Raw genomic sequence first — 27,949 nt, 5'->3', positions numbered from 1 at the left:
AAAGGTTGCTGACCCCTGATCTAGGTGTACTATAATGTCACCATGTGGAAGATATGCTTGCAAAGGGATGGGGATTCATGAAGGCTTTCCACCCTGTCCATTTTATGCATGAACGACCTATGTAAGTGTTATCATTATGGCATGAAACATCAATATGCAATATCTATTGCATATCTCTCAGTCACCTTAAAAGAATGATATGAATCAGCCCTTACTACACATAACATACACAAAGAGCCTGTGATCCTCATTTCATTTACTTAGAAGGCCTAATAAAGTCAGTAAGACTACCAAGTTAAAGCTGTTTAGGATGGAGTGGCTGTCTTCAGGATCAGGAAGGGTAAATGTTTTTGATACTGCACCGTGAGTGGGGGCTCAACACTTCCCCCATGTCATTTGTCCTAAACCAAATTGCATCCCTAGAGCTAGTTGCCTTGTGGAGCAACACATACGGGTATTACCACCGTATATGTATGGGTTTGCCTTGAAGATAAATAGCATCAGCAGGGATGCAGGCAGTTCTCTGAGGGAAATAGCATGGAGAGAAGGGTTAACCAATTAACTATGCTCCCTTCCACAGCACTGGGGTCTCAAGCCACATTAGCTCTTCTAGTACCATTACTAACTCTTACAACAAAAAAACACCACAGGATATCCTATTCACAGCTATCCTGTGACAAGTAGGATTCAGTCCTGATACTTTGCTCTACTTTTGTCTGCAGATGGAACTATATTATTTGGCAAATATAAGAGTTTTGAGAAGTTGCAAGGCTAACACATACTTGGCATGCAAAAGCGTGTAATACAAATCCATGTGGTTGGTTGTTTTAGGCAAAGAAGCTTTGGTGGTTGAAATCTGAAATGGGGGAGGGGGGAGAGGAAGGCATTTCATCCTTGTACACAGACATGTGCATGGCATTTCCCAACTAACTCTTCCTGAAGCTACTTTTCTCCTTGCAAGGTTCCAAATAATGTATTTTGCAAGTTTAACAGGCACTCCTGGAGGAGAGTGGCTTGAGGGAAAGCTGTGGAAGAAAAGAAAAGCTAAATAAAGAATTAAGCATCTTACTCCCCTCCTGCTTCCATTTCTGACTGTTTCCCTCACAAAACTACTTTGGCTAGAAGAAGCAGGCATCACATTTCATAATATGTGTTTACATACAGTATGTTATTTGGACCAGAGTTTCAGATTAATGTAAAAAGTATATGACAGTTACATTGAAAACTATCTCTTAATTTATGACAGTAACAGCGGTCACTTTTGAAGAAGCCATTTATTAAGACAACATGGGCAGAATATGATTGACCATTGAAATAAAGCCCAAGAGCTGCACAGTGTGCAAGCACTGTTCAATTGAATTATGGAATCTTGGGATTTCATTGTTAGATGGAAATGTGGCAGAGTCTAGTAGTCAGGGTTGAATCTTTTTCTTCAAATCAGAGCTCCTGAACCTCATTGTAACATTTGCTCATTTTGGAAATAATCTTTAAGGAGGTTAGTGAAGATTCATCAGGTATAGCATCAGAAAACATTTTCAGCAAAACATAAAAGATGCTAGCAGGAGATAATGTAAATGTAGCTTTATAAATTACATCAGGTAACTCCACAAGTAGTATAGCACCCTATGCTTTTTCATATTGGCCCTCAAGAAGAAATGCTTATTACAAAACTTCAACATTTAAAACATAGGCACTTCTTTCATTTTTAATCAGATTGTGGAGCATTAAAAAGCATAAGGGTGAAAAAATGTTCACCAAATAAACTTCTAGGGCTTGCCACACAAAAACTCACTTCTAGGGTCATATACCCAAAATTGTGTCTTTAAGAGCTCTAAAACAATGAGGTGGTATGAGCAGTGGTGCTGGCTCTAGAAAAAGTCACTTGATGAAGTTTCCTTCAGAGTAGACAGCAAATGATTAGAGCCCTGCTTATTACAGCGGATGGGGAAATGCACCAAAACTGCTAGATAAGCAGAAATGCAGAGCTGCTTACTTTATGACTAAAAACATTCAAAATACAGCACCATACTCTGTACTGGAACTGGTAGCTCTATCCACTATGTTACATTAAGGTGGCTTCTCTCCTGTGTGCGTTCGCTTGTGGACAGCCAGGTGTCCTGACTGGCTGAAGCTTTTCCCACACTCTCCACATGAATATGGCTTCTCTCCTGTGTGCGTTCGCTTGTGGATGGCCAGGTGTCCTGACCGGCTGAAGCTTTTCCCACACTCTCCACATGAATATGGCTTCTCTCCTGTGTGCGTTCGCTTGTGGCTGGCCAGGTTTCCTGACCGGCTGAAGCTTTTCCCACACTCTCCACATGAATATGGCTTCTCTCCTGTGTGCGTTCGCTTGTGCTTGGCCAGGTGTCCTGACCAGCTGAAGCTTTTCCCACACTCTCCACATGAATATGGCTTCTCTCCTGTGTGCGTTCGCTTGTGCTTGGCCAGGTGTCCTGACCAGCTGAAGCTTTTCCCACACTCTCCACATGAATATGGCTTCTCTCCTGTGTGCGTTCGCTTGTGACTGGCCAGGTCTCCTGACTGGCTGAAGCTTTTCCCACACTCTCCACATGAATATGGCTTCTCTCCTGTGTGCGTTCGCTTGTGTATGGCCAGGTGTCCTGACCAGCTGAAGCTTTTCCCACACTCTCCACATGAATATGGCTTCTCCCCTGTGTGCGTTCGCTTGTGTCTGACCAGGTCTCCTGACCAGCTGAAGCTTTTCCCACACTCTCCACATGAATATGGCTTCTCTCCTGTGTGCGTTCGCTTGTGGCTGGCCAGGTGTCCTGACTGGCTGAAGCTTTTCCCACACTGTCCACATGAATATGGCTTCTCTCCTGTGTGCATTCGCTTGTGCCTGGTCAGGACGCCTGACTGGCTAAAGCTTTTCCCACACTCCCTACATGAATATGGCTTCTCTCTTGTGTGTGTTTGCATGGGAGTGACTAGCACTGATGAGTAGCTGAAACTTCTCCCACACTTTCTAAATAAACATGGTCTCTCTCCTATACATAATTGTTGGGCTGGGTGTGACAGCTGCTTTAAAGTTGTCCCACTTTCATTGCATCTAGAAACCTGAGTTTTACTCTGCGTCTCTTTGTTTATATCTTTTAAAAACAGTGTCTCCTCATCTTTGTCTTTGTAAACACAACTTGGCACTAGGTGCTGCAGCATAGTTCTGTTTGAAGCACTATTTGTGATTTTGAATAGAGATTTCTCTGCTAGGACATTTTCAGGTACTTCAGGCTGTATTCCATATCCTGAATGCCTCCATTTCATATGTCTGTGAAGGTAATCTTTGAAAGTGAAAGCCAATTTGCAGCAGGGACACTGATGACAGGTGATACCTCGCTCCTGTATCAAACGTGAATTCTGCCTGTGTACTATTTGAGAACAAACAAGATTTGAGTTTTAGTAGCTATTTTCAACCATGCATGACAAATGGGCATATGGGACTACATTATTTAGGAAACTACAGGACCCAACAAGCTCACTGAGAGCCAAGGAAAAAGACACATGCCAAAACAGAGGGTTGTCCTGAAGGAGCAAGCAGCAGTAAGAAGACCAAGACTGGCCACAGCATTTGGAAAGGTCATATTGCATACAGTGGTCAAAACAGCATCATTGACTATATTACATGTATGGGAAACAAAATAGCTTTGACCATGTCATTGCAGAAGTGTTTTACACAATAAAATGAACAAGGGCTCTAAGATATATTTTGTTTTTATTAAATAATAAATTAAACTTAATTTTAACTATTCTCACAAATGTGTGAGTTATTTCAGGCTCAAAGAGACCTTAAACCTGTCCAACAAAGTAATATTTTTTTGTAAAAATATTACTTAAAAATCAATTTATTTTATAACCACAAAAAATACCCTCCTTATTTTTAAAACATAACAAGTACATAGTTACCCCATTCTACAACAAAAGGATGATACACGTGTTAGTTGTGGTTTGCGCGCTATGGCTTATCGAACCTACCAGGAATAAAATGACAAAAATTCACTTTGAATAGTCAGTGACCCTTTTCTTAATACCATTTTTATACCTTATTTCGAAAGAGACCACATTTAGCTTTATTTTGATACCAAAATAAGCCCAACTGGTTGAAAAAACAAAAACAAACAGTAGTTTTTTTCTAAACTGATGCAGAAATTGCATTAGCCTAAATCGCGCAGAAATTGAAATTTTCAAAAAATTCTCCTGTGCACAATTTTGGATGAAAAAAATCTTTAAAAATTAATTTGAGGGTTTTTTCTAAACTGACGCAGAAATTGCATAAGCCTAAATTGCGCGAAAAACGAAATTTTCAAAAAATTCTCCTGCTCCCAATTTTGGAGCAAAAAATCTTTAAAAATTAATTTGGCTATCTCATAAGTATCTACACATTTAAAAAACTGAAGAAAATCTGAGTCATGAAAGCACATGGCACCAGGTAATTTGGCGTGGAATGACCCAAAATCTGGAGGTGTGTTAAAATACTGCAATACTATTGAATGCAAATAAAGTCTAAATTTTGGTGCTTTAACTATATTAAAATAGTTCTGAGAGAGAATTTCTTCTATGCCAAATGCATTTCTTATTTTTTAAGATAACACCTGCATACAGAGGAAATTAGATATTTGCACAAGAGACAACTACTGTATATGATGAAATTCTTCCTAATATTACAACAACTGTAGTATTGTTGTGACCTTGGCGGGGTGTGTGTGTGTCAGCCTGTATGATGCTGGAGTCTCTTCTAATTCCATTGTTTAACTAGCCAGGCAAATTCCTTGGCGAGTTAATGGCCCTAAGTATGGTCAATAGTATAACAAAGCAAGTTGTTCTGTGCCAGAGGACAAATGGGTGCCCCCTCTCACCTGACTGGTAGTTAGAAGGACAATAGCCAGTTGTGTGTGACACCTGGGTTAGAAGCAAAGCAGAAGCCAGAAAGTGAGAAACATACTTGATTTCTATTTGAATCAAAGGCTGTGACTATGGAAGAAGCAATATATTTTGGGGTGTTGATTCTGTGAGTCCCTCCATCACAGGCTCAGGTTGTATATTTGTATAAATAAATAAATAAATAAATAAATCTTAAAGACACCACAGACTCTGATGTCCCTCATTCCTAGAATCTCTGGAATTTCACACCGCTCAGAGAGTGGGGTGATGTTCAACAATATATTGGCATGCTATGTGAGGGGGTATACCATGAGCCAAGGTGTGACAACCTCCCAGCTGATGGATTTTGACTGAGGGGGAAAGCCATATTTAACAAATGTGGGACAATCCACGGGGATGTTGTACTGCACAAGTTCCCACTGAAATAAATAGGAGAGGCATAGCAATATTTGTATGACGCCTCCATTCCTTTCAAAGAGACAGGCACAGAATAATATCCTGGTGGACTATGTCTCATATTACTGGCAGGTGTGTTGTTACTTCACTTTCCTGCAGCAGGCAGCAATATGACTTGTGCCAGCCTGCTCAAGGCTGGCACCGCTCCCATGCTCTACATATGAGAAGACTTAAGAACTGGAGTCATGTTCAAAAGTCATACAAGCACTACCACTATGTCAAAAACGCAGCACCAGTCTTTTCAGCCCACATATTCACCATGCAAAATTGATCCTAATCCTTGTGCATTTCTCTGCAACATGAAAGCTTTCCCCCAGCTGTCCTCCATTTCTCTTACCTCAACCACCCTTCTAGCTCTACAATTCTATGGTTCTATGAACTAGTCCTTTAGATTTACTGTATATAACGCATAGAAATATGAAGATATATTAGATGTATCTAGGAGAATGCTGCCTAAGACAAACAAAAGAAGCAATAACAGATTTCAGTGTTAGGGAAGATTTAAAACAATGCATGATTTTTATACCTTTTCTTGATTTCCATCTAGAGCCCCACTTGATGCCAAGCTCCCTTCCATATTCTTCTCCATACCAAACCAGAAGCTCAGAATGAATAAGGATCATTTTACATGCTCTGTAGTAGATTTTCCCATGATACTGGAAGGCAACAAGATTTTGCTCTTCTTCATTCCGGGCACAGTTAACATATCTGAAAGTTCATTGTTAAGAGGGTAACTAAAAGTACTCAGTCAGGGAAGCTGGAAAATAGAGAAGTACTATGAAGCATAACAATTGCATTACTTTCTTCTATTATTCAAGTAATGAAATGTACAGCTGAAATATTTTAAATTTGTTGAACACTGGGCATATTATACACTGGAGGTTACAACACACAAAAGAATTTTGTAAAATAAACTTTGGTCTTCTTACATGTGGTAACTTCACTTTCTTTTTTTATGGTGGTAGAAGAATATATTTGTCTGGGTTGCTCCTCCCATTCATTTCAGAAGCAAGACTTATGCAGACTACCAGGCATTTGCTCTACTAGGAATGATGAACCCATAGCTTTGACTGATCCCACTAAGCAGTTTAGTGGCCCACCACTCTCTTTCCAAACCAAGATCTTTTTACCTTTGAAAGGTGCCACTTCTCTCTCTAGTACTGGCACTACTGAACTTTGGTAAATAGTGTACAATTTGCAAAGCAGTATGCAGAAAAAATACCCTGGTAAGACTGCTGTTGAAAGGATAAAGAAAACTTAACATTTATTAGTCTTGGAGGAGGAACCATTCTATGTATAGATTTTACATGTAGCCAAGATGCAGCCACTAGCACAAGCTAACTCATACTGACTACTTGGAGAAGCAGAAAAGAATTAAGGCCTAAAAGGAAGTGATCTACTTTACTGACAAGCATTTACTAAAAGAGAAGGAATCAGTGAAGAAGGAAGAACAGGTTGCATTTCTGTCTATTCCTCACCACAGTTCAAGCAGGTTATTGCAAATGTTGTGCTTTACTCCCAACAGTTAAAAGATACAGTGGTACCTCTGGTTACGTACTTAATTCGTTCTGGAGGTCTGTTCTTAACCTGAAACTGTTCTTAACCTGAAGCACCACTTTAACTAATGGGTCCTGCAGCGCTGCCGCTGCCCAATGTGTGTTCTCATCCTGAAGCAAAATTCTTAACCCGAGGCACTATTTCTGGGTTAGCGGAGTCTGTAACCTGAAGCGTATGTAACCCGAGGTACCACTGTATTAAGAGTACGGATGGGTAACCTGTAGGCACCCAGAATGACATTTAAGTTATTCTGTTCTATTGGCCTTTCCAGGTGTATGAAGACCCTTGTTTTAAAAGTCTCTCTTCATTTAGTTTGATCAAGGATGTTTACCTCATCCAGTTGGAATTAGTTTCATCCTTTCCATCAATGTAAACATAGCAGTTTTGCCCTCTAGTAATCTGTAATTAAAATAGACACGAAACACACACATCAATATGGTAACACTACAACAATATGTAGGATGTTAAGGGGCTCTGCTCCCCTGCTTGCTTTGGTCATCAGCCCTTTCCCCCTATTAACCCCCTTAGAGTTTCCCCTTCCCACTGCATGCAACTACTAAGCCCCCTTTTCACCCTCTCAAACCTATGTTCGAAAGCACAACTCTCGTTTCTGCAGCCCTGCTTTGCACCCGTTTTCACCTTCACCTCCATGTCTTCCCCTTCTTTTGTGCAACCCCAACAGGCACAAAGACCACCCCCATGGTAATATCTTGCATCTTCCTCTTCCCACATATTGCAACTACTAAGAACCCTTTTCACTTGTGCACATTCTAGTTGCATGCAGCAGCATACACATACCGTTTTTGGTGCAGCAAGGGGGCAGAACAGGGCAGGGGCAGAATAGAGTCGAAGGGACTTGCCTTCATCTAGAAAGTAGTTCTATAGCTCCAAATAACCACACTGCCTAATTCCCAGGCCTGTGCTCTGTGGAGCAGTTGCAGCAACAAGGGGAGCCACCCCCCTCCACTAGTTTATGTACCTCTCATTGATGGGCCACAGAAGAAGAAGAAGAAGAAGAAGAGTTTGGATTTGATATCCCGCCTTTCACTCCCCTTCAGGAGTCTCAAAGCGGCTAACATTCTCCTTTCCCTTCCTCCCCCACAACAAACACTCTGTGAGGTGAGTGGGGCTGAGAGACTTCAGAGAAGTGTGACTGGCCCAAGGTCACCCAGCAGCTGCATGTGGAGGAGCGGAGACGCGAACCCGGTTCCCCAGATTACGAGACTACCGCTCTTAACCACTACACCACACTGGCTCTCACAGTGGCTACACCTGCATGGAAGCTGTCTCTGCTCTTCCTTCTTCAATCCCCTCCTGGTTTTAGGAGACAGTGGTGCAGGAGAGTATGGGGAAGAACCCAACTCTTCCCTTGCCTGACCTGCCTCTTTCCCCTCTGCCTCCAACACATCCTGTGCTCCAACCTCCAGCTCTGAAGCTTCCCCTGTCTGACTCTTGCCCCCTGGCTGGTACAGGTTGCCACAACAGATCCCCTCTCCCGAGTCCAGCCCCGCTACCCCAGTGCACATTTGTCTACATCCTGCAAGGCCCTGACAATTCTGCATTGAACCATCTATGATCTTGCTGCAATTCAAATTGTGTTTCAACATTGGGTGGTGACAGACAGCAATAGGATTGCTTGTATTCATTAACATTTGAGTTCTGATACACTAAAATGAAGAAGTTCACCATTCTGAGTTATTGTTTCAAATTTTCTTTCATTAAATGCATTTTAACATACAATTTTTAGCCCACTTCTACAACATTCAAGGAAGTTTATTCATAATTGATATTCCATCAAATCATACTTTAAAACAGAGGATTATTAAACAGAAAAGGCAGAAACTTTCTTGACCACTTTCATAAAACTTAAAAGGATGAAGGAACAAGACTTCTCTAAGGAGGGAGTTCCAACACTGTGGTTCCATCAGGAAGAAGGTTCTACTTCCTGTACTCACAAGCTTGACATTGTAAAGGGAAGGAGCACTGAACAAAGTCATTTGACTCTGCCTGGAGGGTGGGGTTTGTTCATTCAGCAAGGTGGTACTCTACATGGAATTTTTTTAAAAATAAAAGTGCTGTGAGTACCATAAATTTCGCTCCATAACACGCAGATTTTTCCTCCTAGAAAGTAAGGGGAAATGTCTGTGCGTGTTATGGAGCGAATACGTACAGATGGCGGGGGAATCTGCTGCAGTCGTGAGCAGTCCGTGGCTCGCTTTGAAACAGCAAAGCGGGTGTAAGCGGCTCCTGTCAGCTAGCGGAGCCGGGGAGGAGGGAGAGAAGCAGAGCGGGAGTTAGCTGCTTTAAAACAACCCCTGCTCTCTGTCCCTGCCTGCAGTTTTTTGCTGTCCGATTTTGGATTAGCCACTGTAGGGGCTGTGTGTGTGTGTGTGTGTGTGTGTGTGTGTGTGTGTGTGCTTGAGCTATCGTTCTCCTCCTCCTGCTTCCCCTTCACTCTCCCAGCGCCCCTGCGACTTTAGAATCGACACTCTGTGTGTCTGTGTGTGTGTGAGGGCTCCTTCTCCCCTTGCTTCCTGTTCACTCTCCCTGCGACTTTAGGATTGACACTCTGTGTGTCTCTGTGTGTGTGAGGGCTCCTTCTCCCCTTGCTTCCCGTTCACTCTCCCTGTGACTTTAGGATTGACACTCTGTGTGTCTGTGTGTGAGGGCTCCTTCTCCCCTTGCTTCCCGTTCACTCTCCCTGCGACTTTAGAATCGACACTCTGTGTGTCTGTGTGTGTGTGAGGGCTCCTTCGCCTTCTCTTGCTTCCCGTTCACTCTCCCTGCGACTTTAGAATTGACACTCTGTGTGTCTCTGTGTGTGTGAGGGATCGTTCTCCTTCTCTGCTTCCCGTTCACTCCCCCAGAGCCCCTGCGACTTCCAGCGCCCTGCGACTTTAGGGCCAGTTCTCTCTCTGCATGTGTGTGTGTTGACCTCACTGCGCTTGTTGGGGGAGAGTATTGGTCGCAATTTTTCTTGATTTGTCTCAGAGTGGTTACTATCGTGGTTTCCTTGCCGGGGAGGAGGGAGAGACGCAGAGCCTGCTTGTTCTAAAGGAGCAAAGCCGGAGAGGAGCCTCTCCTGCATTATTAGCAGCATCCTTCTCCTTGACCCTTGAGTGCTTTTCCTTCCCTCCCCACTTAAAACGTGGTTACAAAGCACGGATCCACATGGATCCTCAGGATTTTTGCACTGGGTCACCCCAAATTCACCATCAGATCACATAGCATGTCCATGGCTACAGCCTGCACCAAAAAACACACGCACCCACTGTTTCATGGGGCCGCAATGGTGCAAAAATGTGGTTACAAAGCATGGATCCACATGAATCCTCAGGATTTTTGCATTGGGCTACCCCAAACCCACCGTCAGATGACATGTCTGTGGCCACAGCATGAACCACAAAAATCATACATCCACTGTTTCGTTTAGAATAATTGTTTTTCTTGTTTTCCTCCTCTAAAAACTACGTGCGTGTTATGGTCAGGTGCGTGTTATAGAGCAAAAAATACGGTAAATCATACCAGCCAAGAATAACCACTGTTGGCTGCTTCTTCTTCCTCTGTGATTTTCCCTTCATAGGGCCCAAAATGAATTCCTGGAGGCAGAATTTCTCCTTCATTCCAGACTCCAAAGCCAGCTTTGGGGATACCTGATGGGCCAATTCTCAAACCTGGAGGTAAAGTGAGGGTGGCCCTCTCTTCCAGTCCTATTTCTACTGCTGTATCCTTGATGAAAACTGGAGAACCATGAACTGAACATTCATCAATAAAGAATAGCAGGCAGTATTCACAAACTAGGAAGGGAAAGAAAGATAAGTGAGACATGATGCTGCAGGACGTTTTTTCCATCAATGAGTTTTTTCAAATATCTACAGTTATGATTGGCAATCTATATAAATATTTAAAGTTGTAAAACGTGGGGGATTTGTGTCAATGTGCAATAATTATTACAATGAATTTTGTGGTTGGCTCTCCAACTGAAGCTCTGGTCTTGGGGAATGGTGATATGGGCAGGGCTACTGTACTGTTTCAGGGGATAAGGATGCCAGGGGTGGGAGTCTACTTATGGGGCAGTCCAGAGAGCAAGGTTGGGTTCACAACCTAAGGTCACATTGAGGGGGTGGTCAATAAGAGAAGCAAAGTCCAGTCACAGGCCAAAGTCACAAACAAAAAGAACACAGGTTCTCAGCAAGGCAGCACAGAGCACCAAGAAGCTGGTTAATGGAAGTTGTTCCAAGAAACTTCCCCAAGGACTGAATACATTTTTCCATGAGCCTGCTAAGCCCCACCTTAGACATAGCATATGATCAGCAGATAATCTAATTGCAGCAGATAGAATTCTGTCTGGTTCTAGGCATAGTCAGCCTGATAGTTGTTGTTTTAAAATAATATTTATTAAATATTTATCAGTATACAAAAATATGTGCATTGTCTCTTTTTTCAAGTTGTGTTTTCTACAGATCAGTTTCATTTGTTGTGAGACGTTAGTGTTGCAAACAGTATGAGGTTGGGAAGAAGAAGAAGAAGAAGAGTTTGGATTTGATATCCCGCTTTATCACTACCCGAAGGAGTCTCAAAGCGGCTAACATTCTCCTTTCCCTTCCTCCCCCACAACAAACACTCTGTGAGGTGAGTGGGGCTGAGAGACTTCAAAGAAGTGTGACTGGCCCAAGGTCACCAAGCAGCTGCATGTGGAGGAGCGGAGACGCGAACCCGGTCCCCCAGATTACGAGACTACCGCTCTTAACCACTACACCACACTGGGAAGAAAAGATGGAGAAAGTAGGGGAGGGGTGATGGTGTGTGGGATAGTTTTACGAACCCTGATAGTTCCATTTAACAATAGTTCTAGCACCATAGGGTGCTCCAAGGCTTCATGGTACAGTTGGATGAATTCAGGGAAATGTTTCGTTATTTCTTATGTTTGTCGTTGCCCATAAATGTTAAGAAGGATTATTTCCCCTGCTATGCAACCTTGGCATTCCCTATCAGAATATTAAGTGGTATTGACGTGTTTCCCATTGGAATCTCTTTGAAGAAGGAAGGATTTCCCCCCTAAACTAGTTTAGCCGCTAACATTTGGTTGGTTGGGTTTCCTTTTCTTATAGTGTGTAACCATACTTTAATTGCACAAATTCCCTCAAGCTATTACTGGCTGTATCTGCTAACTCCGTGTGGCACACTGTGGTCCACAGATGACAGCTGCACTCTAGGAGTGGTTATGGGTAGATGGACAGTCTATTCTTATTCTATGGGATTGGTCTACATAGTCTTTGGATACTTTCATTTCTATGAGTATGAAATATGTGTTTGTTGTTGGCACTTCTATAGCATACGTAGTCCTTTCAAAAACCTCTGTGTTGTGTCCAGTTAATTCTTACTCAGAGAAGTCCTTTTCAAATCAAATGATCTAATTTAGTAATATTAAATATTAAATTAATTACAATGGGTCTAAACTGAGTAAGCCTAGCATTGGCTTTAACCCTTTATCACAATCTGCCAGTTTCTGACAAATCAAGAACAGCATTAGTTCAGTTCAACTGCCTCAGATTACTTGTACAGATTCTGACATTAAGACCACCTCCTGTTTAGAGAAGGGCTAGGGTAACTGCAGACCTTCTCTACATCACCCATCATCCGTGAATATAATCAAATTGCGAGTCTATTGTGAATAAATGGCCCATGGCAAATTTATAGGAAATTTATTTTCTTTTTAAAATGTGATTGGGGATACTGATTATAGCTCAGGAACTTTTTATATGAAAGTCTGATGTACTTTCTTACAAAATGGAGTAGTGTCACAAAAAGAGAGTTTAATAGTGCCAGTATAGAATTGCTCTTCCTATTCCAATTTTGGACAATTGTTACAAGCCTGATACAGGCATTTTAATTAACATAATTTTGATTAAGCGCTTTTTAAAATATAAGCATAAAGGGAGAGTTTCTTAGCATTATTAGCATTAGAATTATGAATAAACCTGAACCTGAAAAATATGTAATAGAATATCTAAAAGCACTGTTTTATAAATATTTTTCCAAGGCAACGTAAGAATTGAAGATGGAAAATGCTGATTATAAACTTACACAAGTAATCATCATCATTTGGCTCATTTATTTCCATATATGTTTTTCTCTCCCTCTTCCGCAAACTGTATGTACTAACTTCTTTCTCCTGATCTCTTTTCTTATTCTTTGCTTTCCCCGACAAAGCTTTCTTCTCAATATCTGAAGTATATAATCTAATTTTGTAACGCATAAACTCATGGAAAGCAAAAGTACATGGAATACAAGAACTTGAATCACATTAGGTATGTTTAGGTGTTCACATTAGTCCCTGCTTGCCTTGCTCATGTGTAGGATTTACATATAAGCAGAATGCCTGAATATATCTACGTTTGTTTCTGCAAGATGTGTGTAGAACCCTGTGGGATATTCTACTCTGAAATGGCATTGTCTCCTTATAATAAAATCTTCTATAGTTTCAGCATTTCTAACAAGACACATAAGAATAGCAGATGGTAAAGAACATAGGATGAACATACCACACTGGACATGAAGTGACAGATACAGTGTGCTGAGAATTAAAATGTTCCCTATTTCCTCCTGAAGATTTTGCTTGGCTGTGCTCCAAAACGTTTCACTAGGCATCTAAACAGAATTAGTTATGCTCTTTACTAGCGATGCTTAATTACCTAGATTGGCTGAGAGCCTGGATATGTGACAATGTGGCTCACAGGCAGCAAAATATTAACCAATCTTGCTCCGACCTAGAAATACCATACTAAACCATAGCCCTTTTCAGAATGAGACAAAACCACCTAAAAAATCCCCAACTTTCATTAAGCACAAAGAATATCTTTTAACATGGACATGTCTGCATTTAAGTGCAGCTTATCAATGTTAGAAATTTAATTCTGAGTCAATTTTCATATTTCATGGTTGCAGGAATGCCTGGTCCTGTTAACATGGATAAGCTCACACTTAAACATCACTATTAACACACCCTGTCCCTTTCATGCCCCATCTCCTTCCATATTTGACTCATGTAAAGTCTTTCACAGTGTAATTGGCTAGGTGGATTTGAACTGCTTGAGCAGCTGCACAGTGTAAGCTCTCTGTCATTTTGCTGTACTGGACTTGAAAACAACATGCAACATTGTTTTTGCTCTTACATACAATTACATCAAAAAAAATTGTCTTACACAGATCATAAGATCAGATCATTAGAAAAACTTCCAGTTCCAGTTTTGGAGAGTGCCCTTTACAATTAAATGTCAAAAAGCTGTAAAGAACACAGTGGGCAGAGTAATTATTATTTTAAAATATTAAGAAAATAAATAAATGGCTCTCTACCAAGCACTTACCAGTCTTTGATTCTGCTGCAATGTCTGTCGTATGAACATCTGCACATGTATTTTTGTCAGTTTTCTTTATATGTTCTTGGTCTTTGGAAGTAAGTCCCATAGTTTTTATTTGCTTATTCTGCAACAAAAAGTTGTTTTCTATTAAATCTTAACATCTTTTGGTCTTTGTGGAAGCTGCCCAGAGTGGCTGGGGGAACCCAGCCAGATGGGAGGGGTACAAATAAATTATTATTATTATTATTATTATTATTATTATTATTATTATTATTATTATCATCATCATCATCATCATCTCAAATAACACTCATAAAGAATTAAGAGGGGGCTTGTGAATCATGTGTATTTACTGGGTGTTAAAAGTGATCATATTAATTTAGATCTTCTTAAATATTTCCACAAAGGCAGTTATCATTTAGACAAATTACCAGTTAGTATATTCAGTTACGAGACAGTCCCAAGCCATACTTAATTATTTATTTTTCTCAGGAATCTCTCCTTTGGCTAAAGAGTACAATGTTTAGCAAAAGTATGGTACATGGAAATAACTTTGAACATGTGACTATTAATGCTAACACCCAGAAAGACCTTCAAACATGAACAGAAAATGAATTGCTGCAGCAATCATGACTTAAATGTATGAACATATTATATATTTGACTTTCAACCCAATGAAATAGCTACATAGTGTCCTCATGTCGAAAAGGTTGTGTTGTCTGGGGCTGACTAGAATTCAAAACACCTGGAGAAGGGTTGTCAACCTGGTCCCTACTGCCCACTAGTGGGCGTTTCAGGATTCTAGGTGGGTGGTTGGGGGTTCTACTGCACAAGCTGAATCATCCTTCCATCGAACACTGGTGGGCGGTAAGGAAATTTTCCCATTAAGAAAGATGCATTAGTGGGCAGTAGGTATAAAACGGTTGACTACCCCTGACTGGTGAAGGCTGGTCTATTAGGCTGTGTCCACATGAAGCTTTTGAAACACACATGGGCTACTATTTCACAGTGTGCTTTTGTACATAGCAGTTTCTTGTGTACAGCAGTACACACCTTCATGTGATACCATAAATCTAAAGCAGCAGCTACTAACTATATTGGCGGTATACACTGATAATGTGCAAGCTAGTGTCCAGCTGTGTTCTGTTCCCCTTCCCTCAATTAGTGTTTCCACATACTTAAAGAAAGAAAATATTTTTCACAGTCTTTCAGTGTGTCAGCAAATAGTGTGGGTTTTGTGAACTACAGGTCACCCTGTCAGATGGGTAGCTTATCCTCAGTCTCCTACACATTTGATTCCAGAGTTTGTGTTGATTTCAGAGTTTGTTTCTTTGTTTCAGTTGTTTGTTTTGGTTCTTCCTTTGTTTGAAAGTGTAATGTTATGATCACTGACTACAAAAGTCAAATTGTTTCTCTAAAAGCTAATGATTGTAAACAATAAATTTCCACTCAAATAAAAAGTATGCCCCATCAAACCCTGCTTTTATTAATATCTTTATTTCCATATCAGGGCAAACACATGAAATGTTTCTCCAAACTATTTTGATTCGATGTTTGCTAGAATCATCAGACAAACAAAAAAACAGAAATTGCAAATCACTTGAAATATCCAAAACTATCTTACTTGATCAAGAGGGTACTTTTTTTTCTTTTCCTCTTTCCAGCTATTCAGGTTACATGGTGTCCTAAAAGATTTTACTGGAAATAAGAAGCAAACTAATATTTTAGAAATTAAAATATTATCATTGAACATATAAACCCGAAAGGGGGGGGGGATAAAGGGTGTATTGTGCAGTATATACACAAACTTTGGTATTTATACCAGTCAATCATTTGGAGAAAGCTATAGCTCCAAACCATCCACTAAATTTCTCCAGTTCCTGTCAGCCAGTTCTCCATGGTAATTTCCAGGAGTATATTTGCAAAAATGTGTTGTTATAATAATAAAAAAATATTATTTATACCCCGCCCATCTGGCTGGGTTTCCCCAGCCACTGTTTCACCAGTAGAAAGACATTTGGTAGCATGGATTTAAATAAATAGAAACTGAACAGGCAGGTGGTTCTCCTTCAGTTTATGGAATGATAAAAACAATAATGCCTCAATAAATGTCTCTTGATTGATTGATGTTTAGAATATTTTCTCTGCATCTTCACTTTTATTATGATTATGAATGCATCATCACAGGAATGTATCCCATGATATTACACATTGTGTTGCCAAGAAAAAGGAATGAACATAGGAAACTGCTATATACTAAGTCAGACCATTGGTCCATCCATCTCAGTATTGTTGACACGGTCCAGCAGTGGCCCTCCAGGGGTCCTGACACAAGTCTTTCCCAGCTCTACCTGGAAATGCCAGTGACTAAACCTGAGAGTTTTTCTGTGCAAAACACATGCTGTACCACTGAGCTCCAGACTTTCCTTATATGATTGTATATACATGGAATGAATGGGAATATAGGGACAATATGACAATAACCTCATTGCTGATACAGTATTGAATTAATGAAACACTATTAGATGCTCAGCTTTAGAATGAATATAAAACCATTCTAATGCAGAAGATTAATATTCAATAAAAAGAATACAGCAAAATTGCAACCTGATCTATGCACCAGAATACACAGTATAGCAACAGAACGGAGGTGGGGAACCAGTGCCCCTCCAATTGTTGTTGAACTCCATCTCCCATTAGTCCCAACCATTAGTCCATCCATCTCAGTATTGTTGACACGGTCCAGCAGTGGCCCTCCAGGGAAAAACTTTAAAAGACTATTTTGAAATAAATTTGAGGGCCGACGTGGAGAAAAGAGTGATCTGGGACGCAAGTAAAGCGGTAATGCGAGGTTTCTTGATTCAACAAAACTCAATAAAGAGGAAAAAACAAAATGAGAAAAAAGAAAAGATTTTGGAAAAGATAAAGGAAGGAGAGAAAAAATTAAGAACAAAACCAAAGTCCCAGGAGATTTTAAGAGAGATTAAGTTATATCAAACACAATACATGGAATTGATGAACCAAGAGATTGAATGGAAGATAAAGCAAATGAAACAAAAGACATTCGAATCAGCAAATAAATGTGGCAAACTTCTGGCATGGCAACTGAAGAAAAGGCAGAAATTAAATACAGTTACAAGCCTAGAAGTGGATGGAAAAAATATATCTAAACCCAATGAAATTAGAAATTGCTTTTTGAGTTACTTCAAAAAACTCTATACTCAAGGCCCGCAAAACGAAGAAGATATAGATAAATTCCTTGATAAATATGGATTACAAAAAATCTCTCATCAAAGTAAGATGGATCTGAACCAGAGAATAACAGAACAAGAGATTGAGGCTGCCATTCAGAATATGCAACTGGGCAAATCTCCAGGACCAGATGGGCTGACTTCCAGATACTACAAATCGCTGAAGGAATGGTTGATTCAACCACTAAAAGAAGTTTGTAATGAGATCCTTGAGGGAAAAAAGGCACCAGAATCGTGGAAAGAAGCATATATTTCACTCATACCAAAGACAGAGACTGAAAAGACCCAATTGAAGAACTACCGCCCAATATCACTACTTAATGTGGATTACAAAATTTTTGCAGACATTTTGGCAAAAAGATTTAAAAAAGTGTTGATGGAAAAGATTCATAAGGACCAAGCAGGCTTTCTTCCAAAAAGACACCTAGCAGACAACGTAAGGAATATAATAGACATTTTGGAAAAGCTAGAGGTGAATATAAATACTAAAGCAGTACTGATTTTCGTGGACGCGGAGAAAGCCTTTGACAATATTTCTTGGAGCTTTATGATAAAGAATCTTCATGGGATGGGGGTAGGCCAAGGTTTTGAGAATGGTATGGCTGCAATATATTCTGAACAAAAAGCTAAATTGATTGTAAATAATGTAATAACTGAGGAACTTAAAATAGAAAAAGGAACACGACAGGGGTGCCCAATTTCCCCACTACTCTTTATTTCAGTTCTGGAGGTGTTGCTGAATATGATTAGGAATGACCAGCAGGTTAAAGGAGTGCAGGTCGGAGCTAAACAGTATAAGTTAAGAGCATTTGCAGATGACCTAGTATTGACTTTGCAAGAGCCAAACACTAGTACGAAAAGGGTCTTAGAAATAATCCAACTGTTTGGCCAGGTAGCTGGATTTAAGTTGAATAAACAAAAAACTAAAGTTTTAGGAAAAAACTTAACAGAGATGGAAAAAGAGGAATTCCAAGAGGAGACAGGGTTGACGGTGGTCAAGAAGGTTAAATACCTAGGGGTTTATCTGACATCTAAAAATGTGAATTTGTACAAGGACAATTATGAAAAATGTTGGTCAGAGATTAAAAAAGATCTAGAAATATGGTCAAATTTGAAATTGTCAATGTTAGGCCGAATTGCAGTGATTAAAATGAATGTATTGCCTAGAATGTTATTTTTGTTCCAGACCTTGCAGATTCTGGATAAGATGGAATGTTTCAAGAGGTGGCAGAAAGATATCTCGAAATTTGTCTGGCAGGGCAAAAAGCCCAGAATCAAATTTAAAATATTGACAGATGCTAAAGAAAGAGGGGGTTTTGCCCTGCCGGACTTAAAATTGTATTATGAGGCAGCAGCATTTTGCTGGCTGAAAGAATGGATGCTCCTCGAGAACACAGACATCTTAGATCTGGAAGGTTTCAATAATGCTTTTGGTTGGCATGCATATTTATGGTATGACAAAATCAATAGTGCCTTTAAAAACCACATTGTTAGAAAAGCATTGTTCAATGTTTGGATAAGATATAAAGATCTGTTGGAAAACAAAACCCCTAGATGGGTGTCACCAGTGGAGGCCAAGGCAGTGAAGAAACTCAATATGGAGGTCGGATGGCCGAAGTATTGGGAAATTTTGGAACAGGATGGAGATAAGTTCAAATTACAAAGTCATGAGAAATTGAAACATAAAGTACAAAATTGGTTTCAATATCATCAGATAATGGAATTTTTCAAACAGGACAGGAAAATTGGCTTCCAGGTGGAAAAATCAAAACTAGAAACTGAATTGTTAGAACCCAGTACTAAGAATTTATCTAGAATGTACAACTTGTTGCTGAAATGGAATACACAGGACGAAACAGTCAAATCGGCTATGATTAAGTGGGCACAGGATGTTGGTCACAACATTATGTCAGCTGACTGGGAATGGTTATGGAACACCGGTATCAAATTTACGGCATGTAATGCCTTAAAGGAAAACATTATGAAAATGGTATACAGGTGGTACATGACCCCAGTCAAGCTGGCAAAAATTTATCATTTGCCCGATAACAAATGTTGGAAATGTAATGAGACTGAAGGTACTTTCTACCACCTTTGGTGGACATGCCCGAAAATTAAGGCTTTCTGGGAAATGATCTATAATGAAATGAAAAAGGTACTTAAATGTACTTTTCCTAAAAAACCAGAGGCCTTTCTCCTGGGCATTGTCGGCCAATTGGTGCCAAAGAAAGACAGAATTTTTTTTATGTATGCTACAACAGCAGCAAGAATACTTATCGCGAAGTATTGGAAGACACAAGATCTACCCACTCTGGAAGAATGGCAGATGAAAGTGATGGACTATATGACATTGGCCGAGATGACAGGCAGAATCCATGACCAACGAATAGAGACGGTGGAAGAAGAATGGAGAAAATTTAAAAGTTATCTTAAGGACTATTATAAACTTAATGAATGTTAAAGTGTTGTGGTTCTCAGAAACAAAGGGATACAGTGATACAAGGTTAGAATATGGAGAGGACTAAGATGACAGAGGTTGGAAAGTAACAATTGGGAGTTGCTATAAAATTATGGACATTGGGATGCAGAAAGGGGGGGTATGGGGAAGTCCCAGAAAAGAGGTTTATGAAAATATGATATGAAATTATACATGTATGTTTGTCCTTTTAAGTGTTTGTTTGTTTTCTAAAATTTTGTAAAACCAATAAAAATTTTATAAAAAAAAAAAAGCAGTGGCCCTCCAGGGGTCCTGACACAAGTCTTTCCCAGCTCTACCTGGAAATGCCAGTGACTAAACCTGAGAGTTTTTCTGTGCAAAACACATGCTGTACCACTGAGCTCCAGACTTTCCTTATATGATTGTATATACATGGAATGAATGGGAATATAGGGACAATATGACAATAACCTCATTGCTGATACAGTATTGAATTAATGAAACACCATTAGATGCTCAGCTTTAGAATGAATATAAAACCATTCTAATGCAAAAGATTAATATTCAATAAAAAGAATACAGCAAAATTGCAACCTGATCTATGCACCAGAGTACACAGTATAGCAACAGAACAGAGGTGGGGAACCAGTGCCCCTCCAATTGTTGTTGAACTCCATCTCCCATTAGTCCCAGCCAGCATGGCTAATGGTGAAGGATTACAGGAGTCATCTCTGGAGGGCCACTCATTCCCCATCATTGCAACAGAATATTCATATAGGCAGAGCAAAGGAAAATCAAGTATGAGACATAAGGGCTATTAGTAGTGACGAGCAAAATGAACCAATGTAGATGAGTTGGGTCTCATCACATAAACTACATTTTGTTACATTCATCAGCTGCATCTCACAAAATTAATGTAACTAAAGTAATAGATATGTCATTCACCAGAAAGAGACAAATGCAGTCAATCATAGAGCATTTATCTTTCAATTAGCTATGATGGCTAAATGGAATGCCCATGTTCAGATATATGCTAAGTTGATTGAAGGGACAACAGAAAGGGGGAGCATTGCCTTCATGCCCTGCTTATGGGCTTCCCAGAAGTATCTGGCTAGGCACTGTGGGAAACAGGATGGTCTGTTCCAGCAGAATTTTTCTTAGACTTTACTGCTGGTGAGGGGTATGGCCTGCAAAGAGTTCTATGGCCCGTATACAGAAGCCTGGAGGGCTGCATGTATTCAGGAATGACTATAGTAATCATTTACCTATAGATTTTGGTGTCCATTCCTCATCAGACTCAGAGGACTCATTTGTAGTTTTGGGAGGTTGTCGTGCATGATACATAAATGTTGGTTTAGGTGTAGGAAGACCTAATAAAAAATATCAGGTATAAGATACTATAAAAATTGTTGTCTGCAAACATCTTATTGAAAGAATGCTTCCAGAAATTTGTCTCTGTTCAACTGATGTCAAATGCCAATAAAAGACAAAATAATCAATGCTATGGTATTGCTATGGTATGGGAAAACCAGGCCCTTCCCATCCCCCAGAATCTGTATCCAATGTGAAAGGCTTCAGATCACTTGCCACATAGTATACCTAGCCAAAAGGTTTTGTTAAAAAGAAAAAGTACTGTATCAGTGAAAGACCAATCTATCCTCTGCAGTCCACAACATGGGAGAGGTGTGGGAAAAGGAGACAAATGTTTCAATGGTATCTTACAGAGCAATTCTAAGAAACTCAAAAGTAAGCCCTATTGCTTTCAATTGGGGTCTACAACCAGGAAAGTGGATTAGATTGCAGCCAATGTGCAACTTAACTGATTCAACCCAGTAACTTAACCAAGCATATAAGGTGAAGTCATGCTTGGAAAAGAATTTGAATCCAGACCTCCCAGGTACAATTTCAGCATTATTTCTAGTTCCATACTTCTTTCATTAATCTCTCTTTGCCTTCTCTACTGGTCCTAATTCTGCCTACAGAGTTCTAAATTTTAACCTTTTTACAAACATAGTTAATATATGGTGTAATTGAGCTGAGCTTCAGGCTGTAATCATTGAGAGCCCTTGGAAGCCTGACAGTTATACTTTTAAATACACACTAAAATATATGCTTTGCTAACTTTAACATGTCACATAGATGAACCCTTTGAATGTTACTATTTGATAAAGGTAAAATAAGGTGCAAGAGTGAACAATTCTTCAATTGTTCTTCAACTCAGAGATCTTATTGCAGCTAAATAATCTATACTCCTTCCTTACTTTTCAGTAATTTCTCTCACCTAATTGAGTCATAAACTCATAGTTCTCTTTCATATTCTTATAACGAATTTTTTCCCATTCTCCCATTTCAGCCCATTGCTCTTTAGGGAAGTAGATGGCCAGCCCTTTAAAAGTATCTTCAGCCTAGTACACAGGAAGAAAGTGGGTACAGACACATAATATCATGTGTTTTACTTAGAAACAAAGACTTTACAAGTAAAGTGAAATCAATCAGTGAAATTACACACTTTTAAATTTGCACACCAATTAATTGATGGGTCTAACAACAAGCTAAGTTGCTGGGACTGCTCTTGAAAGTCCAGCTGTTGTACAAGCTGAGCAGCTGCCATACTTTACCATGTCCCTGAACCAGATCTATTTAAAACAAAATTTAGCTATGGCTTTCCTGTCCAGTCTGCACCCAAAGTTTCCAAATTGCATGGAAATTCTACACTACTTTGCCAACTTTGAATGATTGCTGCATGTTATCAGGCATTGGCAACTACAGATAAAGTGTCATGTGACTGTAGCATGATTGTCAAGGTTCCCATCTTTATGGGACTCTCCAGCAATAACTGAGCTACATGTGAAATCTTATTATTTACACCTCTTAAATTATATATTATTTCCCCATTATTTTTATTTAATTAAAACATTTGTGTGTGACTTCCCCAAGCCTGCAAAATTGCTAAAAGCAGCAAGTCTCAACTTGAAGAAGCTTGCCACATTTTAGGATGGAAGGTCTCTTTACGGGATATTTGCTTACTCCAAATTCCTCACCTTGGGCTTCTGCCCCCTTTTCTTATGGCTTGGCTTTTTGACCCTCTCTGTAGAACCCCTGTCTAAGCAACTATTTTTGGGGCTACCTGGCCCCATCCTCCCTGCCTCAACACTTTTTGTAAGAAGAGAATCAGAAGAAGGCGGTGCCCCAGTGGCTCCTTTCTCCAAGGGCTCTCCTCTCAGATCTCTGGGATCATTTCCCATGAGATCTCCCCCACTGGGAACAGGCAATTCAGCCTCAGTTGCCCTCTTCCCTGGGGTTTCGTTCTTGTCAGATGCCTCTCTCCTCATCCCTCCCGCTTCTCCCCTGCTGGAACTGCCTCTGCCCTCCAGCCCTTGGCATTCATCATCCCTGAGCATCTCTTGCCCCAACCCCTGAGCTTCTGCCCCGGGAGGTATTTCTTCCCACATTCCCTGGGCTCCTGCCCCAGCTGGCATTTTCTGCCCTCTTTCCTGGGCTTCTGTCCCAGTGGGCATCTCAGCTCCAGATGCCATTTCTCTCCCCCTCCCTCAGTTCCCAAATTTCAGCCCAGTTTAATCATCTCTCCCTCCTCAGTCTCCTTCCATCCCAGTCAACTTTCTTTCTCCCCTTTCCTCCCTCAGCCCAAACTGGGCATTTCCTCCTTTAATCTTGGGGGGGGGGGTTCAGCCCTAGACTTTGGGCTTCCCTGCTCTACAAGCAGCGAGGGAACTGTTTAAACTTCGCCCCTCTCTGAAATCCTCCCCGCCACAGCCCAGCCTTTTCGCTCAGCCCCACAGAGCCATCTCCTTCCCTCAGCGAGAGGGAAAAGGCGCCAAAAATCGCGCGAGCCAATGAGCGACAAGAGCGGGTGAGCTGCAGCCAATCATCGGGCAGCGCGGGAAAATTCTCTCTCTCCTTTTACAGGTGTCTCACCGCCAGGGTGCTGCGTTCGTTGGTGGTGGGTTTTTTGTTTTACCTCAGGCAAGAGGGTGGGGGGGAGGGGCAAGTGTAGAAAAGCGGGGAATCTTCTATCCTGAGGAAAATGTTTCCTTGCAAGGAAGGGAATCCACGATTTCATGGGGAATGAATACCAGTCGCAGTAGTACTGGAGGAGGAGGGTGGTCTTCAGAAAGAGCTGGTGGAGGAAAACCAGAGTTTGAAGGGAACTTGTCACAAAGGATGGCATGCCTCTGAGCACGTGCAAAGTACCTTTCCCCCTTGCCATTAAGTAGCCACCACAGGCAGCGCCCCACACATCTGGGACTGAGGAAAAGCTGGAATAATAATAATAATAAAAAATAATAATAATAATAATAATAATAATAATAATAATAATAATAATAATAATAATAATAATAATAATAATGGCTTGAACCCCATCCATCGGACTGGGTTGCCCCAGCCCCTTTGGGCAGCTTCCAACAAAATATAAAAACACATAGAAACATCAGACATTTAAAAACTTCCCCATACAGGGCTTCTTTTTCCAGATGTTTGCAGGAAGTCCCAGGGTTGTTTATCTCTTTGACATCTAATGGGAAGGTGTTCCACAGGAATACTATATTCCCCTGACTATGAGGGGAACAGGGAAAGTGGGCAGGAAAAAGGACTTCAGTGATGTGATTGATTTTAAGCTTCTGGAGCCGTTTCCGCTGTTTTTTCCTCTCTTTTTTTAAAATTCGTCTTTATTGATTTAAAATATCATCTTACGTATATATTACAAATAGTTACATCAAAATTAAACAAAAAATATAATAGAAAGAAGATAAAGGAAATAAAAATAAAAAGCAAAAAAGAGTTAACAATAAGAAATGAATATTGGTTATAACATCCTGTCTTTTCTAATAAAGTCTTCTGAAAAAAACTTCCAATCGTTCTCGTTGTACTTTTTCTATTGTCTTAATTTTATCGCACAGTTTGTTTTACAACTTCATGTATATTCATCTAGTATATTTATTCCATTTGTTTATTATATACAAGTATCATTCAGTTCTACTAGGATAACATCATTATTACAATATAATCTTATATATTCTTTGAATAGTCTCTATTCTCTGAATTTTTTTTTATTTGGGGCTCCTCTGACTTTTCCAGTCAGCTTTGCTAATTGAAAGTACTCTAGCATCAGTGATTGCCAATCTATTATTGTAGTTGTTGTTTCACATTTCCAACTTCTGGCTATCAGTATTCTTGCAGCTGTAATTGAATACATGAGCAGTGGTCTTGTATTTTGCTTTATTTCTATTGGCAGTATTCCTAGAAGGAAAATCTCTGGCCTTTTTTAAAAAAATAAGTTTAAATAATTTCTTAAATTCATCATATATTTTATTGCAAAACTCGCTTATAACCATACAAGTCCACAACATATAATAGTACGATCCTATTTCCTTTTTACAACGTCAACATATTGGTGAACTTCCCTTATACATTTTGGGGAGTTTTGCCGGGGTGTGGTGCCATCGATAAAGCATCTTCATGGTATTTTCCCTCAAATTATAACATGAGGTAAATTTAATGTCTTGCTGCCATAGCATTCCCCACTGTTCCATATTAATATTGTAGCCAAAGTCCTGCGCCCATTTTATCACAGATGTTTTAACCTGCTCCTCTTTCACTTCCCACTCTAAAAGATGTTCATACATTCTTGATATATATTATCCCTTGTTATATATTAACTCTTTTTCAAAGGCGGAAGTTTCTTTGGCAAGACCTTCTCTTTTATCTGTGCTCAGTTTTTGGTTTAGTTGGAATTACTGTAGCCAACCAGACAGGTGGTGTTTAATATCCTCATATTTTTTTTAGGATTGGCATTTCTTTGTTTGGTTCTAATAACATCCTGTAAGTGGGCCAGTCTCCCTTCATGTTTTTACTTTTGATTGCTATCGCTTCTACTGGTGACGTCCACAAAGGTATATTGGGTTCCAAAATTCCTCTGTATTTACTCCAGATTTTATAGAGTGATCTTCTTACTTCATGGCCCAAGAAACCTTTGCACACTTTCACCTTTTCATATATCAGATAGGCATGCCACCCAAACCGGTTGTCGTGCCCCTCAAGATCTAATACATTTGTATCTTTTAGTGTAATCCATTTCTTTAACTAAACTAGCCAGCTGCGGCATGGTATAATTCTAAATCCGGTAATCCAAATCCACCTCTTTCTCTTTTATCTATTAATACCGGGTGTTTGATTCTCAGCTTATTGCCATTCCAGACAAATCTGGCTAGCTCCTTTTTCCGTTCCTTAAAACATTTCATTCCTCCCAAAATCGGAAGTGTTTGAAAAAAAAAAAGGTTGTGCTGCTTTTTCCATTGCGTTGCCATACATCCGACGCCATTTTTACACCTGGAAACCAGGACATGTCAGGAATTTTCCTGACGTATGACAAGCCTAGATTGAAGCTACGACCCATGTGCTTTGCTTTCCCTGCCTTTTTTCAGAAGAGGAGCAAGGAGTTGTAATGACTGAAGCACTCTTCGATAGAAGGCCAATAAAAAGGCATGGCTCTTCTGTCTTTAATAGATAGGTAGAAGGAAAAGCTTCAGCAGGTGCAAGGCTGCTCAAGCCTGCGGCATCACGAAGTGACCATCTGGACCAGCTGAAATTCCTCTCCATCAGACAACTCTTAAAGGCACATATTTCCAGAAGTAGATAGGTAGCCGTGTTGGTCTGCCATAGTCAAAATAAAAAAAATTCCTTCCAGTAGCACCTTAAAGACCAACTAAGTTAGTTCTTGGTAGGAGCTTTCGTGTGCATGCACACTTCTTCTTCTCCTATCTGAAGAAGTGTGCATGCACACGAAAGCTCATACCAAGAACTAACTTAGTTGGTCTTTAAGGTGCTACTGGAAGGAATTTTTTTTATATTTCCAGAAGCGTGAGATGGAAACCTTTAGCATTATCTCAAAAGGCCACTGGGTGCCATTGTAGCTCCACCGAAATTAATGGACCTAAGTTAGTCATCCCCATTAATTTCAGTGGGTGTGCTCTGAGTAGCTGTACTCATGGGTTATAGTGAAGCAGCTTGAATTTTCTAGGGACCTGAGCCAGGCTGGTAATATCTATACAGGATTCCTGCATTGAATTCTTAAAGTTAATGGTTCTTCCAGAGAGATAGGAGTGTAGCTAGAGTAGTGCCAGGGAGAAGCTCAGAGGGAATAGGGACTGATACAGGTGAGTTCTGGGTTATGAGACTATTGATATTGTTTATCTCCCTGGCTTCTTCCAAGGAGCCTAAACCACATTTTATCATTACAACAACTTTGTTAGGTAGGTTTCACTGAGAAGTAAACTAGGTGTTACAACTAGCGTTGCTCCCAAACACCCAGTGAGTTATAAGTCAGAGCAGAATTCATACTTCTGCCAGACAGTATCTTGATCAGAGTTTTTGTAAATATGCTCCACAACCTTGTTTTGTCAATAAGAACTTTCATTTCCTTTCTGAAATTACCACTGGCCTGTGAAATGACGTATTGTCAGCCCGCACAACACAACATTTAACCTGAAGCTTCAAAATGGGGAAAGGTTTTCTGCAGAATGTGTGAAGGGGCACAGAAGCCCCCACCAAAAAATTTATCTTAAGGAGAAATCCAGAGAGTAGGTTTGGCACTGCAATGTGCAAACAGAACCATTGTGGAGAAGCAGTGCTGGCATCGGTGCCAATTTCATAGTGAGTAGTTGCCCAAAATCAGCGCCAGTGGCAGAGGTGGCAGGGCAGGCAGAGTAAGGTAAAGGTAAGGGACCCCTGACCATTAGGTCCAGTCGCAGACAACTCTGGGGTTGTGGCACTCATCTTGCTTTATTGGCCAAGGGAGCCGGCATACAGCTTCTGGGTCATGTGGCCAGCATGACGAAGCCACTACTGGTGAACCAGAGCAGCGCACAGAAACACCATTTACCTTCCCACCGGAATGGTACCTATTTATCTACTTGCACTTCGTGCTTTCGAACTGCTAGGTTGGCAGGAGCAGGGACCAAGCAATGGGAACT

At 40.3% G+C, this 27,949-nt stretch overlaps 1 protein-coding gene across 1 annotated transcript; it reads right to left on the bottom strand.

Moving 5' to 3' along the window:
- Window positions 1-1,255: 1,255 nt before the first annotated feature.
- On the bottom strand, window positions 1,256-23,803 carry LOC308591732 (histone-lysine N-methyltransferase PRDM9-like). The gene is made up of 10 exons (XM_081202627.1): window positions 23,000-23,803; window positions 22,240-22,363; window positions 21,224-21,328; window positions 15,895-15,968; window positions 14,277-14,394; window positions 12,997-13,137; window positions 10,435-10,706; window positions 7,241-7,308; window positions 5,879-6,060; window positions 1,256-3,386 (listed from the first exon to the last, which is right to left on the bottom strand). The coding sequence occupies exons 1-10, from the start codon at window positions 23,492-23,494 to the stop codon at window positions 2,068-2,070; spliced, it is 2,898 nt and encodes a 965-aa protein (XP_081058753.1). The 5' UTR covers window positions 23,495-23,803; the 3' UTR covers window positions 1,256-2,067.
- Between the last annotated feature and the right edge of the window lie 4,146 nt (window positions 23,804-27,949).

Source organism: Podarcis bocagei, assembly GCF_964188305.1.
Source record: "Podarcis bocagei genome assembly, chromosome: 7".
Classification (NCBI taxonomy): Eukaryota; Metazoa; Chordata; class Lepidosauria; order Squamata; family Lacertidae; genus Podarcis; species Podarcis bocagei.
This window is presented reverse-complemented; position numbering and strand designations above follow the sequence as displayed.